Source organism: Mesocricetus auratus, unplaced genomic scaffold (genome assembly GCF_017639785.1).
Source record: "Mesocricetus auratus isolate SY011 unplaced genomic scaffold, BCM_Maur_2.0 Super-Scaffold_100027, whole genome shotgun sequence".
NCBI classification, from domain to species: domain Eukaryota; kingdom Metazoa; phylum Chordata; class Mammalia; order Rodentia; family Cricetidae; genus Mesocricetus; species Mesocricetus auratus.
Genome location: NW_024429208.1, coordinates 7090413 through 7106651, shown reverse-complemented (window position 1 = coordinate 7106651; position 16239 = coordinate 7090413). Strand labels below are relative to the sequence as shown.

The window sequence follows — 16239 nt, the reverse complement described above, 5'->3', positions numbered from 1 at the left end:
AAACCTTGCAAGCCTCTCTCCTCACTTCTGTAGATCAAAGTCAGGAGGAATTGTCAGGACCTTCCCTGCCCACGGAGCGTCCCAGAATCCCATTAATGTTGACTTGAGCGCTGGGGCGATTGCAATCATGCCTGCTTTCCAGAAAGTCGCTTGAAAGAGAAGGCAGCATAAGTGATTCGTAAAGTTCAGTGATTTAGCTGTTCAAAGACTGGAGTGGAGTAGAAGAGCCTTTGAGATTTCAACCCAGGCCTCGTTCCCAGGAGCTGGCCAGAGTGCTGAACCCAGAAGCCATCCACAACTATCATGTAAGCCCACTGGCTGTATAGCTCCCAGAAGGCCACCACATATACCCCATAGGCTAGCAATAGTGGCCCTAGGACAGGGGTAGGGGCAGCCAGAGGGTTCTCAGCAATGCCAGGCTTAGACTTATGGTATGAGGCATGAAAACAGCTAGTGGAATTTCAGAGTACATAGCATCAGATAGTTCCCAGACCCAGGGGAGCTATATTTAGCTTAAGCAAGTTTGGAAAGAGCTCAGAGGGAGGGTGGGACCATTCAAACAAACATTAGTTGTATGGGAACTTGGGGAAAGGCGGAGACTTCTTCAGTATCAGGAATTTGGGAAGAAAAACCTGCATTAGGAATCTCGGAATGTGGGGTGTGGAGAACCCAGGAATCCAGAGTTCCAGAGAGGGAAAGAACTCCACATAAAAGTTCCCACTGAGTTGCCTAGGCTCTTTCAACATCTCTCCCCTGGAAAATTTATTTCAGGCAGATTAAATCTGTCTTTTCCTTTCACTTGTGTGTAATTCATGATTCTCAAAAGTTCCCAGTTTATCCCATGCTTATCTTTCCACTGCTTCCCAGAGGGGAAACAAGAAAGAGGTGCCCAATGGGAAGCCTGCCCTGGTTCTTAGGGATCAGAGGACCTTGGGTCCACTTCTCCCACTGAACCCCCTGTCTTAAGGGGGCAGCTGGGCGGCATGGCTCCTTTCTCTAGCCTGAGGATCCACTTCTCCATTAACATAGACACAACACTTGGTTGAAGCTGAAGGAGAAATTTTCTGCTTGGCATGTTTTATGGCCCATTATTATCTCTCATACACGTCCCAGGCCTCTTTGAGGGACACAGCAGACTATGTCTAGTGAAAGCATTGGAGAGAGCTCCCCACTTTACACAGAGATCAGCCTCATGAGAGAATCCATCTGAAGCCATCCCCCACTCCAACCTCAAAGGCGGTCCACACTACTAGGATTCTTCCCAGCTCTGGAACCTTCTTTGGCCTCTGTGAACTCATTGGTTACTTCCCCATGGAGGCAGGCGGTCCTTAGATTTGGGTCTCTGCAGTGCTGTCCCCTGGCAGCTTTTTCATGGTGGCTGGGGCAGGAGTGATAGATTGTCCCCCATCCTGCCCTATCCGCTGCTCATTATATGTGGGACGTAATGTCTGGAAGTGGAACAGACATTACTTACCAACAATGGCGGGGGAGGGGGTAAAATCAATCACTTCCCCCACTCCCCTCAAACATAACAACAGCCATGATTTAGTTCTTCCATTGGGTGGGAGAAATCAGAAATACATGTTTGTACAGACACAGCAGTCACCACAATAAAGGAAAAAGGACAATATGTACGTATGTTCAAAGTGGCAGGGGGAGCTTGCCCCATGTCAGGAGCTACTGGTTTCAGAGGATGTACCCCAATTCCCATCCCAGACAAGGAGTCTGGTCACAGATAAGGTATGGAGGCAATACCCTTGCTCCTCCAGATTCGCGTTATCAACACCGGGGGTGTGGGGGCGTTCCTTAAGTGCTTCCAGATGAACCTTAGAGGGCATCTGAGTTTCTTTATCTCACACCTCAGGTCTGGGCTCCTCATTGTGGGACTTGTCCTAGTGCCCTAGGCAGAGCAGAAGCTGACAGCAAAGTGACTTAAGGGGCCGGGTGAGAAGAGGGCACTGGCAACGGCGACCTCTGGGCATCTCCTTGGTTCTTATCCCCAACACCACTCACAGCCACTTCCAGAGAGAGCTGCAGATTGTAGCTCCAAGAAAGGCCCCCGCCCAAGGAAAGATGGGATGGTCAGATGAACAGGCAGATGAGAGAATGCCAGCAACCCCGACCCATGGAGGAAGGCTCTCTTCTTCATGAGGAGGCTGACGCATGTGGCAACCCCAGCAGGCACAAGCACGGCCGCTCACCTTGCCAAGCTCTGTGCCGCTGGCTGAGGTTAGAATGGCGGGCTCTCTTGTGGAACTGCTCCTCTCACAAGCCCCAACCCCACTAACCAACAGTTGCCCTTGAGTAGGAGTCCGGGGTTGATTTGCTGCTCTGTCTGAGGGAACCCCAAGGGCCTTGTGGCTTTAACAGGAAGGAGTCCTCCTCATTTTAGCAGCAGTAGTCTCTTCCTCTCTTCCTGCCACGGTGATTAAATTAGCAGGCTGTTCTCTTTGGAGAACATGTGTCTATGGTCTCGGGAGGCACTGCCCACTTGCCTGTCTGATAGGTTTGGAGAAGGAAAGCAAGGGGTGCGTGTGTGCCCGCATCCCTCCCCATCCCTGCCCCTGGGAGGGCGGCTCCCATCTGGGATGACCACCTAGCCAGCAGCAGGGACCAAAGGAGGGGGCAGCCCTGGGGCTCAGCTGCAGGAAGCCTGGCAGGTGGCTGCATACACACTGCTGCCCACTGTGACCCCACTGCTTACACTGCTGGTGGGACACTTGAGGGGCTTCATGCTGCTGTCCCTCTGAACGTTCAAGTGCTCCAGCCTCCAGCGCTCCCAGCTCTTCCGAAACTCCAGCTGGACCTTCCGTGGGGGGGAAAAAGAGAGGGAAGCGAAAGCCATCAGGCAAACCAACTGCCCACAAAATGGCCCTGTTATTACATTAGCAGGGAAGGGAAAAAATCCGCTGGATTATATTAAGAGACACGAGTCAAGGTCTTCAGGCGCCTAAATTAATATCCCAATAAAATTGTTTATTGTTGTCTCCTATTTTCTGCTCTCCTCGGGAGAGAGATGGGCTTGATGACCTAATTGGCCCTTTCCATCTCTAAACTCGGTGATTCGGCTAAGTACCTTCTACAATCCATCACAGAATTATTTAACAGGAGAGAATGAGAGCGAGGGAGAGACACAGGGAGGGAGAGAGAATCGGAGGAGACGGGGTCTCTCTTCATAAAGTGCTCTCATGGTGTGGCTTGGACAAGTGAAAGGAGAAGGCATGTCTGCCGCTAACCCTGGTGACACCCTTGGAGTCTAAACTCTGGGTCTGAGTTTGTTGTTGTTTGTTTTCTAACAGCAGACAGCTCACTGGTTTCGAACTCTTCACCCTCCTAGCTAAGTCCCCTGAATTATAAGTGTGAACTATCAAGTCCAGATTCCTCTGAAGGTTTTCACTCAGCCCCTAAACCTCCTAGGGCGTGGAAGGGGTAAAGGAAGCAAGGAGGACTAGACAAGACCCAGGACTTCTTGCCCGGCTTTGAACCTATCCCATCTGGAGAAACTGAAGGGAGCTTGGCAGAGCAATCTGCTTGGGTGAGCTCAGCCGACCAAAATGCCTACTGTGCTGAGCTCAGGCCTTCCCAAGGGAAAGAGAATTCCCTGAAGGGTAGATGCTGGAGGATCAGATTGCTGGGGTGGAACAGTTACACAGAGCACTGAGGGGCTCTGAATCCCTCCAGGGCTTGTAGTGACACTGTGACTCCATCACAGCTCCGTGACTGGGGTTCCAGGGAGAGCTGCTGCAAGCCACAAGGCAGAGCTGGGCCACACTTCGGGGAGCTCTTTCATCCTCACCACCAGCCTTTCCATGTAGGAGTGTCTAGGGACTGTGTTCCCTTCAGACCCAAGCCATCAGGAGGGCCAGCGGCCAGCAGCTATGTACAAGAGGCTCCCTGCTGGTGCCCCTACCTGCCCCTAAGCAAACACCCGCCCCCTGCTCCCCATGCCATCCGTCTTGCTAAGCCCACATGCCATCCCTTAAAAGAACTTCTGTGCTGGGTAGGGCTAAGATCACCCAGAGTCTGGCTGCCAGGGCGTCTTGGTGTCCCAGACAGTGTCGCGGAGCCTAGGCTTAGTGGATGAGGGAAGGAGGTGGAGCAGACACTACTTACGGCTGCCTGGCCTGGCTGGGTTTGTGTGGTGCTGATATCCGGGGTGGAGACATTGAGCCTAAAGGGTCTCCCCTCTGCATAGTTGCAGGAAAGCAAATCTCTCAGTCTTCCACTTGGAAGAGAGGGGGAAATGGTAGACTGAGGCACACCAAACCAGCAGTACTTAGAGCACATGATGTCTCCGGATCCACACTTTTTGGGGGCCTCCATGGCGGCCTCAGCCATCACAGGTGTCCTTAAGAACCACACCATCTAGGGGCTGCAGGGCATGGCCCAGTCAGAAAATTGCCTGCTTCAGACAGCTGGGGTCCTGAGTTCATATCCCCAGAATCCACATAGAAAGCTGGGCAGGGGGAACTGGAGAGATGTTCCAGCAGCTAAAAGCACTGGCTACTCTTCCAGAGGACCGAGTTCAATTCCCAGCAACCGTATGCGGCTCACGGCCATCTGTAACTCCATTTCCAGGGGAATCCAATGCCTTCTTCTGGCCTCCATGGGCACACAGACCCACATGCAGGTAAAACATTCATACACGTAAAACAATAATGAAATTCAAAAACAAGTTGAGCAGACCTACAAACCCAGCACCGGATGTGCATGTGGTCGTGGGGGAGGCAGGATGGGAATAGGTGGATCCCTGGGGGCTTTCACCAATTAATGAACTCCAGATTCAGCAAAAGACACTGTCTCAAAAACAAGGTGGAGCGAGTCCAAGGAAGACAAGTGGCGCAGACATCCGGCACTGACCCCTATACCCACTCGCGCGTGCAAACACACACCAGAAAGGAAACGCCACTTCGGTTCCTTTCCCCGTTGACCCAGCACTCATCAAGGAAAGCGGAGGAAGCAGAGGAGAAGAACACTTAAATATTTTCCCAAGGGCTCTGTCAGGATTAGAACCCAGATCTTAGTCGGACTCCAGTGCCTTCATCTAGCCGCTGGCTTCCTGCCTGCTCCAGCTCTAAAAGCCCAGCTGGTCTCTGGCTGCATCTCCTCCCCACTTAGCAGAGAGCACTTGATGGTCATGACTCCATCTCCCTCCTCTACGCACCCATGCTCCTGAGCACGGGGCTCAGCCCACAGCAGGCACTCACTGCAGGCTGCTTCGGTGAGTCAAATGAATGACCAGTCAATGAATGGGCCTCGGGCGCGAGGTCCTCCCACTGATCAGTTATAGAAACAAACAAAGAATGACCCTGGGGCTGGTGAGGTGGCTCAGTGGGCACTTGCCACCAAGCCTGGTGACCTGAGTCGGATCACCGGAACCTATGTGGAAGAGGAGAGAGAGAGTCAACTTCCCCAAGTTGTTGTCTGACTTCCCCCTGAGCTCTGTGGCACATACACAGGGCCTGCACCCCTGTCGATGCATGATTCTAAAAGTAAATAAATAAGTGGCTGAGCGTGGCGCCTGCATCATCTAACGTTAACCCCTCCCTGCCCTCTGAGCACTGAAGCCCAGCATCTCAAGAACCCTCCCTGACTAAGTACCAAATCAAATCTTCCTTCCCTCCACCCACTCCTGGGTAGAAGAGGGGAAGACGGCAAGGTAGCTAGCCTGAGGTCACACAGCTTAGCAGTGCAGAACAGACAGAACACTCATGGCTCCTGAGCTCCTTCGTTTTGGCCCTCAGATACAAGCCACAGTAAATCCATCACCAGCTCTCCCCTAACCCCACCCCCCACCAACCAGCAGCTGGTGCAGGCCTTGACAGCCACATGAGACCAATGTTCAAGCCATCTTCTCAGGTCACAAGTACCTGGCATTGCCATGGCAACCCTGGATCTGGAGAACAGCTCTTGTGGGCAGAGGCCACAAGAGTGGCTAGGGTACATGTGTGTTGAATCACTCTGCAATAACTCAGGTGTGCCCAACCTGTAGCCTAAGGGCTGCATACATATTCAGACAGCAATAAATGTGACACGAATCATTTGTGGATGACAGCGAGTGACACACGGCAAGGTTAAAAGGTTGGACACCCCAAATCCTCCTTCTAACTGCGTTCTTATTCCTGAGAGATTAATTCTTCCAAGTGGCATGATGTTTTTGTTGTAATGATGATTCACAAATACATTTATAATTTTTAAAAGGTACTCAGAAATAAGTGATTTTAAGTTCTATTTTAAGTTCAGTAGTGGATTTCCCTTATGGAAACTAAAATATTTAGCTTATTGTAAAATCAAGTTATTAAAAGTAGCTTAATATATGTAGAATGTATGTATCATTTAAAGTGTCAAGTCACGTTTAATAAAATTAAGCATTTAAAAAAAAAGTTGGATACCCCTGCTTGAAATAGTCAATGTTAACCCTTTAACACAAGGTTAAGTCTTCCCTAAGATCTTATTTCATTAGGTGTGTGTGTGTGTGTGTGTGTGTGTGTGTGTGTGTGTGTGTGTTGGGGGCACAGAAGAGAATATAAAGGCAAGTCATCACCTCAATTTTCAGTCGTGGTGAGGGGACTGGAAGTTTCAATTAGAAACACTGAAGAGAACCCCCACTGCAGAGCCCCACACTAGTCAATGGCAGCGGCCCAGCAGGGTCCCTACCATTCCCTCTGCAGACCTTACCTCATTGTTGACAAAGCAGTACAAGATGGCCACCATCAGGCCCTGGAAACAAGAGGCATATTAGCAGGAAGGAAGTCAAGAGATACCTGGGTGACTAGTCCCTGGCAGCCCTCTGCGCAAATCAGGCCACCCAGGCTGGCTTGGGAATTGACAAGGGCTCTTTTTTTAATTCTCCAATATATTTATGTGTGTGTGTGTGTGTGTGTGTGTGTGAGAGAGAGAGAGAGAGAGAGAGAGAGAGAGAGAGAGAGAGAGAGAGAGAGAGAGAGAGAGAGAGAGAGAGTAAATGCACCATGTGTGTTTGGGAGTCCTTGGAAGTCAGAAGTGGATGTCTGGCCCTCTTGGAACTGGAGTAACAGGAAGTTGTATAATGCATGTGTGCTGGGAACCAAACCCAAGTCCTCTGCAAGAGCAGACAGTGCTCTTAACTTCTGAGCCATCTCTCCAGCCACAGTTTCTTACATTTTCACCCATGCTGTATTATCTAATGCTATTGAGAAGGACCAATTCCTTGCTTTGACCCTGTGTGACTAGTTCTTCTGAATTGAGATATTCCTTCCTGGAAGAAAGGAGAAGGCTCATAAGACTCAGGGAGCTCATGGAACTTACAAAACTCAGGAAGTTCAGAATGTTACAGACCACTCCATGGGGTTATATGAGAACCAGCAGTTTCCGAGGAAGAGGAGTGTGGTGGTTTGAAAGAAAATGTTTCCTAAAGGGAGTGACACTGTTAGGGGGTATAGCTTCATTGGGGCAGGTATGACTTTGTTGGAGGAAGGGTGCCACTGTAGAGGCGGGCTGTGAGGTCTCATAGATGCTCAAGCTACACCCAGTGATTCAGACCACTTTCTGTTGCCTATGACTCAAGATGTATAAACTCTCAGTTTCTTCTCTAGCACCATGTCTGCTTGCACACTGCCTACCTTCCTGCCACGATAACAGTGGACTAAACCTCTGAACTGTAAGCCACCACCACAATTAAACATTTTCCTTTATAAGAGTTGCCGTGGGGTCTCCTCACAGCAATAGAACACTGACTGAAACAAGGAGACTCCCCTCCCTGGAGCTGCTTACAAGTTGTGCAGGGAGCTCCAGGGATGCAACTTTCAAAAGTTATCATCCATGCTGGGGTGGGCTTTTCAATGATGCAGCTGCCTTTGAGTCACCCATAGTCCTGTATCCAACCCAATAAGTTCATTGGTTCACTAACTAGATGAGTGGAATGGTCTCCTTGGTCACCTGTCACTACTCTATCTGGAGTGAATACATATCTGTTTGTGTCTTCCTAGGAAAAGTGACACAACACCTTGTAAATCTCATCTTTAACATCTCTGGGCCTCCATTTCCAGCTTTGTCAAGTAGGGGCAATCTCGCAACTGCAGATCCTGGGAGAACTGACTGCATCGTATGTACAAGTTGCCTGACAGGATGCTAGTGACTGACAGTGCCTCTCTCTAGATGCCCAGATGCCCAGATCCACATTTGGGAAAGCTTCTTGTGCTATGGACTTACAGAGAAGACTGACTTCTACATCCGAATACCTGGGGATACTCACTCTGACTCTGCTCCCACTATGTGACTTGGGGCCGGGATTGTTCTGCCAGGCCTCATCCTATTCATCTTTCCCCATCTGCATGATGCAGGCCGATGCCCGCCCCTCCCCCACTTTGGGACATCCCAGGTAAGTGCCCCAGCGGTGAGTCACCTGGAAGGAAGTGAAGGAGAGCTCTGTGAACAGCTTGATGAAGCGCAGGGTCCCTCGGGCATGCTCATCCATCACGAAGGCAAAGATGACCTCATGTGTCCCCAGGAGGGGGATGAGCGTCAGAGTAGACTTGGCAAGTCTGGAGACAGGGTGAGACCACTTGTGTCATTCGGGCGCTTGTACACAGACTGCTCTTTTCCTTCTGTGCCTGCCCCCTTTCTTCTATCTCAGTCACGGACACTCTTCACTGAAAATACCCTGGACAGGCTGCCTTGGTGGTGTGGGGGGGGGCAGAGGTCAAGACTCCAGAAGCTTAGGGGCTATTAGAGAGAGAGTCTTAGGGGTTGCAGACCAGGTCTGGTTGGGAAAAGAGGGATACACAGGGCTACACAGATTCTGTCTCTGGTGGAGGGAGAGGCTGAGGGCAGGCCTGCGGCCATCTTGGTTACGGTACCTGCACTTGATGTCAGTCTTGCACATGAGATTAGCCTTCAGCTTGGATACCACAATGCAGATGACCCGGATGAAGATGAGAAAGTTGACCTGTAGAGCATGTGGGCAGGAGGCTAGGACTGTTCACCTTATTCTAGTCATTAGCCTGGTCGCAAGCTTAAGTCTACCAGCTTCCACTCCAATCCCCAACTCTGTCACTCACCCCAATAGCAAAGAGAATGGGCAGCCGGATGATGAGCCAGTAGTTCATGTTGGAGTTCCTGGTCCAGCAGCTAGGGGGAGAGAGAGAGGCTCACAAGGCATCCAACTGGACACCTAGAGGCCCCAGCGGGTGGCCAGCGCAGGACACAGGCACAAGTGCACGAGGCCAAGCAAAGCGCCACACCCAGCCAGGGATCCATGCAGAGTCCTGCAAGTGCATCGCATACCCCATCCCCAGGGTCCTCGGTCCAGGGTCACACAGGGAGACCCATGCCTCTCCCCCATTTTCATGGACCTCTGCAAACAGTCACGTGCACACCCAGCATCATACACCAAACAACAGGCCATTCACTCCAGTGTTCAGAAAAACCACCAGGAAGGCACCATGCACCGCAAAGGCCAGCAATGTCAATCATCATACCATCCCAGGGCAGGTTCAGGGAGCAGAGATTAGAGACTGAACCGGTATGCTAAACTCCCGCTGACCCCACCAAGTCACCCAAACAAGTAGTGAACTTGCGAATAAGGGTGAGACCCCAGCACAGCACTGTCCCATGGGGGAACACTCACCCCTCATCCTCATAGAGGTATTTGACAACGCCCCAGGGGATAACAAACAGCAGAGGGACACCTAGAGGAGGAGGGGAGGAAAGACAAAGAGAAGAGAAGTGCTGGCAGAGTAGAGCTACTGTCATGGTGCTCAGGTCCCCTTCACACCCTGGTCTTCTCACTCCCCCAGCCCCTCTACCTTCTAGCCCTAAAACAGTGCTTTCGGGAATGGAGGTGAAGGGCTTCACACTCAGGTTCCACATTCTTCCTTGCAGAGTTCTTCATGGTTCAGCCCTTCCTGTGTGCCAGGAGCCCTGCCAGAATTTGTCTCTAGAATCTTGGCTAGGAGACCCCAGGACAGACCCTCAAGTAGACCAGTAAATTGTGGTGGGGATGCAGAGAGACAAGGCCTTCACAATCAACAGCGTCAGCAGCGAGGCTTCCCAGTGAGCGCTTAGCTGAGCATCTGTGTGACACTGGTAGGTGGTGGGGTCTTCAGCAGGGAGGCCCTGTGGGCAGACATTCCTAGAGGAGGTTTGGGGACACCAGCCTATCCAATCTCTCACTTTTCCTTCCTCGCACGAGGTAGACTGCTTACTCATCCATATGTACCCCACCACTGCAATGTGGCACCCGCAGAAGAGGCCCAAAGCAACAGGCCTGTCAGTCTTTGACTTCAATTTACAGAATGGTGATCTTATAAATACCCCTTTTCTTTTAATGAGAACAATATCACAGGTATTTTATTATAGCAATGCAAAGCTGACTAATTTACAGTTTACAGATAGCCATTTAGGTGGTTCCCAGTGGCTACCATCTCTTGGTATTCATAAGGGTCTCAAGTAGCCCAAACTGACCTCAAACTTGCTATAAAGTCAAAGATGACCTTGAACTCCTGATCTTCCTCCATCCAGAAACTTTTGTGCTTTCTGTCTGTCTGCCTATCTATCTGTCTCTATCTCTCTCCCTCTCCCTTTCTCAATTTAGTTGGGGGAGTACAGGGAGGGAAGTTGTATGCCAAAAGTGTTCTCTGTCAGCCTACAGAGAACTCCCCACATCAAGGAAAGGAGGCCTCCTGCCTATAGCTCCATGAATGAGCTTGGGGATAGATTTCCTAGTCAGACCCAGGACAGCAGCAATTCTGACTAACAAATCTAGACGACACTCTGAGTCAGGCATGTGCAGCCATGGTGAACCCAAGTCTTTTGAGCACAGGGACTGCGAGATACTAGTTCGTGGCTTTAAGGAGCGAGTTCAGAGGTCACCATTAGACCACAATGGAAAAGCAATCCAGTTGGTTTCTAAGATCTACCCAGTAGACTTCCCGGAGCCCAGTCTGTGCTGGCGAACTGGCAGCTGGGCTGTTCACCCTGTCACGGCAGATGAGGAAATGGACAGGAGGAAGGACACATACAGGAGCAGATTCTGGGGTTGTAAGCCTGCACCCACACCAGCCACCCTCAGGGGCTTCCTGCATCAATATTCTCAATACTCGCCTCTAACCATGCCTTCCTCAGGTTGGTCACTCGGATGTCTGAAGTAGGTCACGGTGTGCACATTAAGGTGTGTGGACACAGGTTTTGTGCGTGTGGTGGAGAGTCCATGCATGCGCATTTGTGGCCTGGGGACATCTCTTCCATGGCAGAACCACTTCATAACCTTTCCAATCACCATCATCTGTGTCCTTAACTCACTGATGTCCACACAGTCACAGCTGCCGAGCAACTTGTGTGTCTGGATCACTGTACTGGCCCATGATTCAGAGAGGGGAGGGGAGGGAAGATGAGGGGAGGGCATCTAACAGTGCACAGCTGACTAGCATTCATCAGATATCCTCATTGGTCCATTTACTAGTTTTACTATACTATTGTTTAAAGTTGTTACATTCATTTTGTGTGTGTGTGTGTGTGTGTGTGTGTGTCCATCCCTATATATATTCAAGGCTGTGTGTGTGTAAAAGTGTACATACCCATGCATGTGCGGGTCAGAGGACAACCTCAGATGTCATTCCTAAGGATCTGTCTTACGTTGTTTTCTGAATCAGGGTCCCTCACAGGAACCTGTGGTTTGCCGGTTAGGTTAAACTGGTTGGCCAGTCCTGGGCATCCGCCTGTATCTGTCTCCCCAGTACTGGTATTACAGGCATGTATCACAACTTTTATATGTGGGTTCTGGGGAACCAAACTCCAGTCCTCACAATTATTCAGTAAGCATTTTTATCAAGTGAGCTATCTCTCCCCACCCTGTTTATTTTTACGCAGACCAGCCAGCCCAACATCCATGACCATTATAAACAGGTTTTCATTTGACTGAACAAATAATGGGATGACCTAGGAGGAGCCTGGGGCATAGAATAGATCCCTTCCCATAGACTATGCCCAGTAGGAATGGAATACATATATCAGCCAGAGAAGGGAAGCTCTCTAGACAAGACCATGCAATTTCTTGGGCCATACATGCACAGAAACCTCAAGTCCTAAGTAGCTACTCCAGCTACTCATGTCACCAGCCAGCCCTGATGAGCTTTATCCACTCATTGGCATCTGGTGAACAAGGCTCCTGTACAGAAACGGAAGCACAGCCCCGCCAACCGCCAAGGTGACGTACTCCTTGCAGGCTGCAGTTCTCTAAGACAAGCCAAGGAAGAAAGGTCAACCAGATGCACAGAACAGGTCCTGGAGCGTCATGCCTTCCCACCATCGCTGATCTCCCTTCTGGGGATGCCCAGCTGTTCATGGATGGCAGCATAAGCTGCTGTACCTCTTAGAGGTTTCCCACAGTCCCATCAGTCTTACTCTTAGTTCAGCTACACAGGAAGCTGGAAGTTGTCCACCTATCCCAACTTGGGCTAGGCTTCCTGGCATGGCCACAGAGCATGCGGGTTTCTGTGACTCATGTTTTCTCTCTGATCCTGCCTCTCCCCACCCCAGTTCCTCAAAAAAATGATGTTCTGGTCGGGGAAGATGCCCCTGATGGTCCTGAGCCCTGAGCCGGAATAGGCAAGAAAGACCTGACATCCTTCCCCGTATCCTACTTAGAGACCTACAGAGTACCATATGTCTCCTCCACTGACCCCTACCAATTCCCGGCTTTTCCAAACACATCCCTTTGATTGGTCCTGCCCTTGGGTTGCTATGGTGACAGATACAAACAGGGCTGATGCTGTTTCCCAGAATGGACAGACGTTATCCATCCCCCACACAGAGGAAGCCCTTCCTGAGTTCTCCTCAATGGCCTGTCCCTGCACCCACCCCTAGGGAGCATCAGGACTCTCCAGATGCTCCACCTGATGGGGTTGCCAGGCAGGATAAAAAGGCCTAGGAAGGAAAGAAAGATCTAGTAGGATGGGCTGGGTCTTGGAGGGAGAGGAAGAAAAGGAACTGTCTGGGATCTCTGTGTGCCGGAGCCAGGGCCACTTTTAACTGTATAGAGATCTAAGCCTGCTCAGCAGAACCAACAGGGGACTGAGGGGAAAAGCAGAAGCCAAGACCTGTGTTCGCCAAGTAGATGACAATGCCTGGAGTCAGGGACCCAGTGCCTGCTCTGTCTTTAAGGCCTTGTTGCTCTCCTGGTCTTAGGGACCTTAATACTTTGGTGACACTAAACCCCCATTAGAGCTCCTCATGCCTGAGGCAGCTGAGGAGCACCCGAAGGAATAAGCAGGGTGTGAGGAGAGTGCCGAGGGACTAAGAGGACCAGAGAGCAGGGTCCTAGGGGGCTGGAAACCTGAGACGGCCTCCCAGAAGGTGAGCTGGCAACCTTGCAGCGAGGAGAACGGGAGAGCACAGGCTGCTTTGACTGAGCTGAGGAGAGTCTGGAAGCCAAGGCTGGGAGGGATCAGAAGAGCTCTAGGGACTAAAGGTGTGGCAGGAGGAAGAAAACTCTGGAACTTCAAGGAGAGATCAGAGAGAGCTGACCATAGGTCTGTCCCCTCTTATGTCCCAGGCAGGGGTACTTGCAGGTCCCACTGGAGGAGGCATCCCCATCTGTCTCCCTGCCACTGTGGGGCTCCAACAGCACCCGCCCCCACTCTAACCCACCCCACTCCACCCCACCCACTCCAAACCAACTGCAGTCCTCCCTACTTTCCACACGACTCTCATGTGGCAAGAAGTAGAAACACAACCAGAAATGTTCCAGAAAAAAAAAAAAAGGCACAATGGTTCACGGTAGAGTTTTTTTTTTTTTTTCAGCTAGAACATTTCCATCCGGGCTCCAGGTACATCCACATCCACATCCACCCCTCCACCCCTGCACCCCTTTCCTCGGCTGCTCACCCCTCCCAACTTGCCTCTCCTTTGAGTCCTGCCCTTCACATCACAATAGCATCCTACGTCAGCCTGTACCCTGCTCACCTGCCTACCCCGGGCACACCATGAGGCCCAGGACGTAGCATCTCCCACAGGACCCCATGTTTGCCCTGCACTGGCTTTGATATGCTCTCCCCACAGAACCTCAGGGGAAGAGGTGTTTGAGGACGGTGTCCTGACTTCTAATGGTTTGGCGGCAGGGTTACAGGTCAAGTAGGGGAATATTTGGCCATAGGAGAATGGAAGCAATCTATTAAGAGAGGAGATTTATTTTTCAAGAAGGGTAAGACAGGGTCTCCCACCCCTTGCGGCAGGGTCCCCCGTGGAGGTGAATGGCAGGCCTTACCCCAGCCTATGCTCAGGTACAGCCTGAAGATGCGCTGCTCCGAGAACACCGAGAAGGCCAGCAGCGTGTACAGGTACACGCCCTCCACCAGCAGCCAGTAGTAGTTGGCCGCCACGCAGTACTGCATGAGCAGGAACACCAGTCGGCAGCTTAGAGAGTCCTGGGGACAAAGACGGGTCCCGTGGGGACAGCAGCCCTGCCTCCTGTCCCACCTGCCACTCCTCACTGTCCTGCAGTGCTTAACAGGGGATGAAGGAGTTGTCACATGGCCAGGGACACTACCGGAGACCCTCTGCTTTAGTTCACTGAACACCACCCCCATCCCGAGAAGAAAGCACCTGCTCTCGCCCCCATGCTGAGCCCCCCCCCCCCCCGGAGAGGTCATGCGATGTGTCTGAATGTATATACAAGCAGCACATGGTAAATCTGGATGCAGACTCAGGTCCGCATCCAGAGAACTCCCTGCGTCTTGACTGAACGTCCCATGGCAGAGTCTCTCTTACCTTGGACTCGCTTGCTCCAGGTGGACTGCCTCCTCCATCAGACTAGGGGCTCTCCCACCAGAGTAGGAGTTTCCCGTGGTAGACTGCCTCTCCCGTAACAGTAGAAAATCCCCCATTGTGGACTGCCCCTCCTACCATACAGGGACCTCCTGAGGCCAAATCTGGGATTCTTTTACCCACCCCAGGCTTATGCAGGGAACCTCTTCACCCCGGGCCACACCACACACCTGATAGGAGAGGAGCCCATCCCACTGGTGCTGTTGGGCCGCCGTGCTATACATCCACTTGAGGGCAGCATCCTTGATGAAGACGGAGAGCGCTCGAAGGATGAAGGATGCAAACAGGTTCAGGTGGATATAGTTCCGGGTACAGTGCAAGTGTCTGCGGGAGAAAGCAGGGCCCTTCCCTGGCAAGATGGCCAAGCCTGGCTCTCTGGCCAGCCCACACATACACGACGTGTCCTCCTCTGGGGCTGTGCTGATGTCTACCTTCCTTTAAGAAGGTCTTTCTTCCCCACAGCCTTGAAAATCACTAACGTGCTGCCCAAGAGGCCCTCAAACAGGCACTCAGCCTGTTTCCTATCCGTACCCCCTCCTTGTTGTGGTGCCCTCTCTCATACAGTTACATGTAACCAAAGCAATGCATGTGTCCGGATCAGTCTCCAAAACGGGGAGCTTTAGGACGGGACACTTCTGGACCGTTCTCTGGGGCAGAGTGTGTTGAGGCACATGGGTAGGAATTCAACAGGAATTGGGTACCATGTCAGTATACTCTCGGGTAAAAAAAAAATGTGTAGCAGGGCTGAAGAGATGGCTCAGTAGGTAAGAGTGCTTGATGTGCGAGGCATGAGGGCCTCAGTTCAGATTCCCGGCACCCATGTGTAAAACCAAGAGTGCACACCTGTAACCTCAGGGCTGGGGTGGGGGTGGGGCATAGGGACCAGAAGACGGCTGGGGTTTGCTGGCTGCCAGCCCAGCTCCAGGTTCAGTGAGAGGCCCTGTTCTGAAGTGAACACTCTAGGAGTGACAGACAAGGACACCCAATGTTTTTTCTGGCTTCCACATGCTTGATGTGGAAGCCATCCATGAGCAGAGCATGTGAGCACACACAGATCTGCACACACATGTGCACGCACACACACACACACACACACCACTGTGTGACAAACTGGAAGGCGGAGGACGCTTCATCTGCTATAAGGCTATCTATCTCCCAAGCAAAAGCCAACATCGTTCCTAACACAGGAACTTGGCAACGATTCCATTTAAAACCAGCAGCCAAGTGAGGATGTGTCAGGTGTTGTCGCCTCTAATAACCACTACCACGGGGCCATGGAGGAGGTGAACCAGACTAATTATGGCTTATAGACAAGTATTTTCACAGACACCCCAAAACAATGTATGGATGAGCTATAGCAACTACAGAGTCCCGAAAGACTGCTGACGGCCTCCTCAACACATCCTAGCAATACGCAATAAAAAGAAATTGAAGATC

General features: G+C 51.4%; 1 protein-coding gene across 1 annotated transcript in view; it reads right to left on the bottom strand.

Annotated features, from left to right (window-relative positions):
- Positions 1-1522: 1522 nt before the first annotated feature.
- Glp1r (glucagon like peptide 1 receptor) overlaps positions 1523-16239 on the bottom strand; it is a 35070-nt gene continuing 20353 nt past the window's right edge. Inside the window, exons 6-13 of the mRNA XM_040732428.1 lie at positions 14973-15126; positions 14243-14402; positions 9608-9668; positions 9039-9108; positions 8838-8926; positions 8384-8522; positions 6679-6720; positions 1523-2806 (exon numbers count right to left, since the gene is read on the bottom strand). Of these exons, the coding sequence (XP_040588362.1) occupies positions 2639-2806; positions 6679-6720; positions 8384-8522; positions 8838-8926; positions 9039-9108; positions 9608-9668; positions 14243-14402; positions 14973-15126 (883 nt within the window). The 3' untranslated portion in view covers positions 1523-2638. The remainder of the gene's footprint in view (positions 2807-6678; positions 6721-8383; positions 8523-8837; positions 8927-9038; positions 9109-9607; positions 9669-14242; positions 14403-14972; positions 15127-16239) is intronic.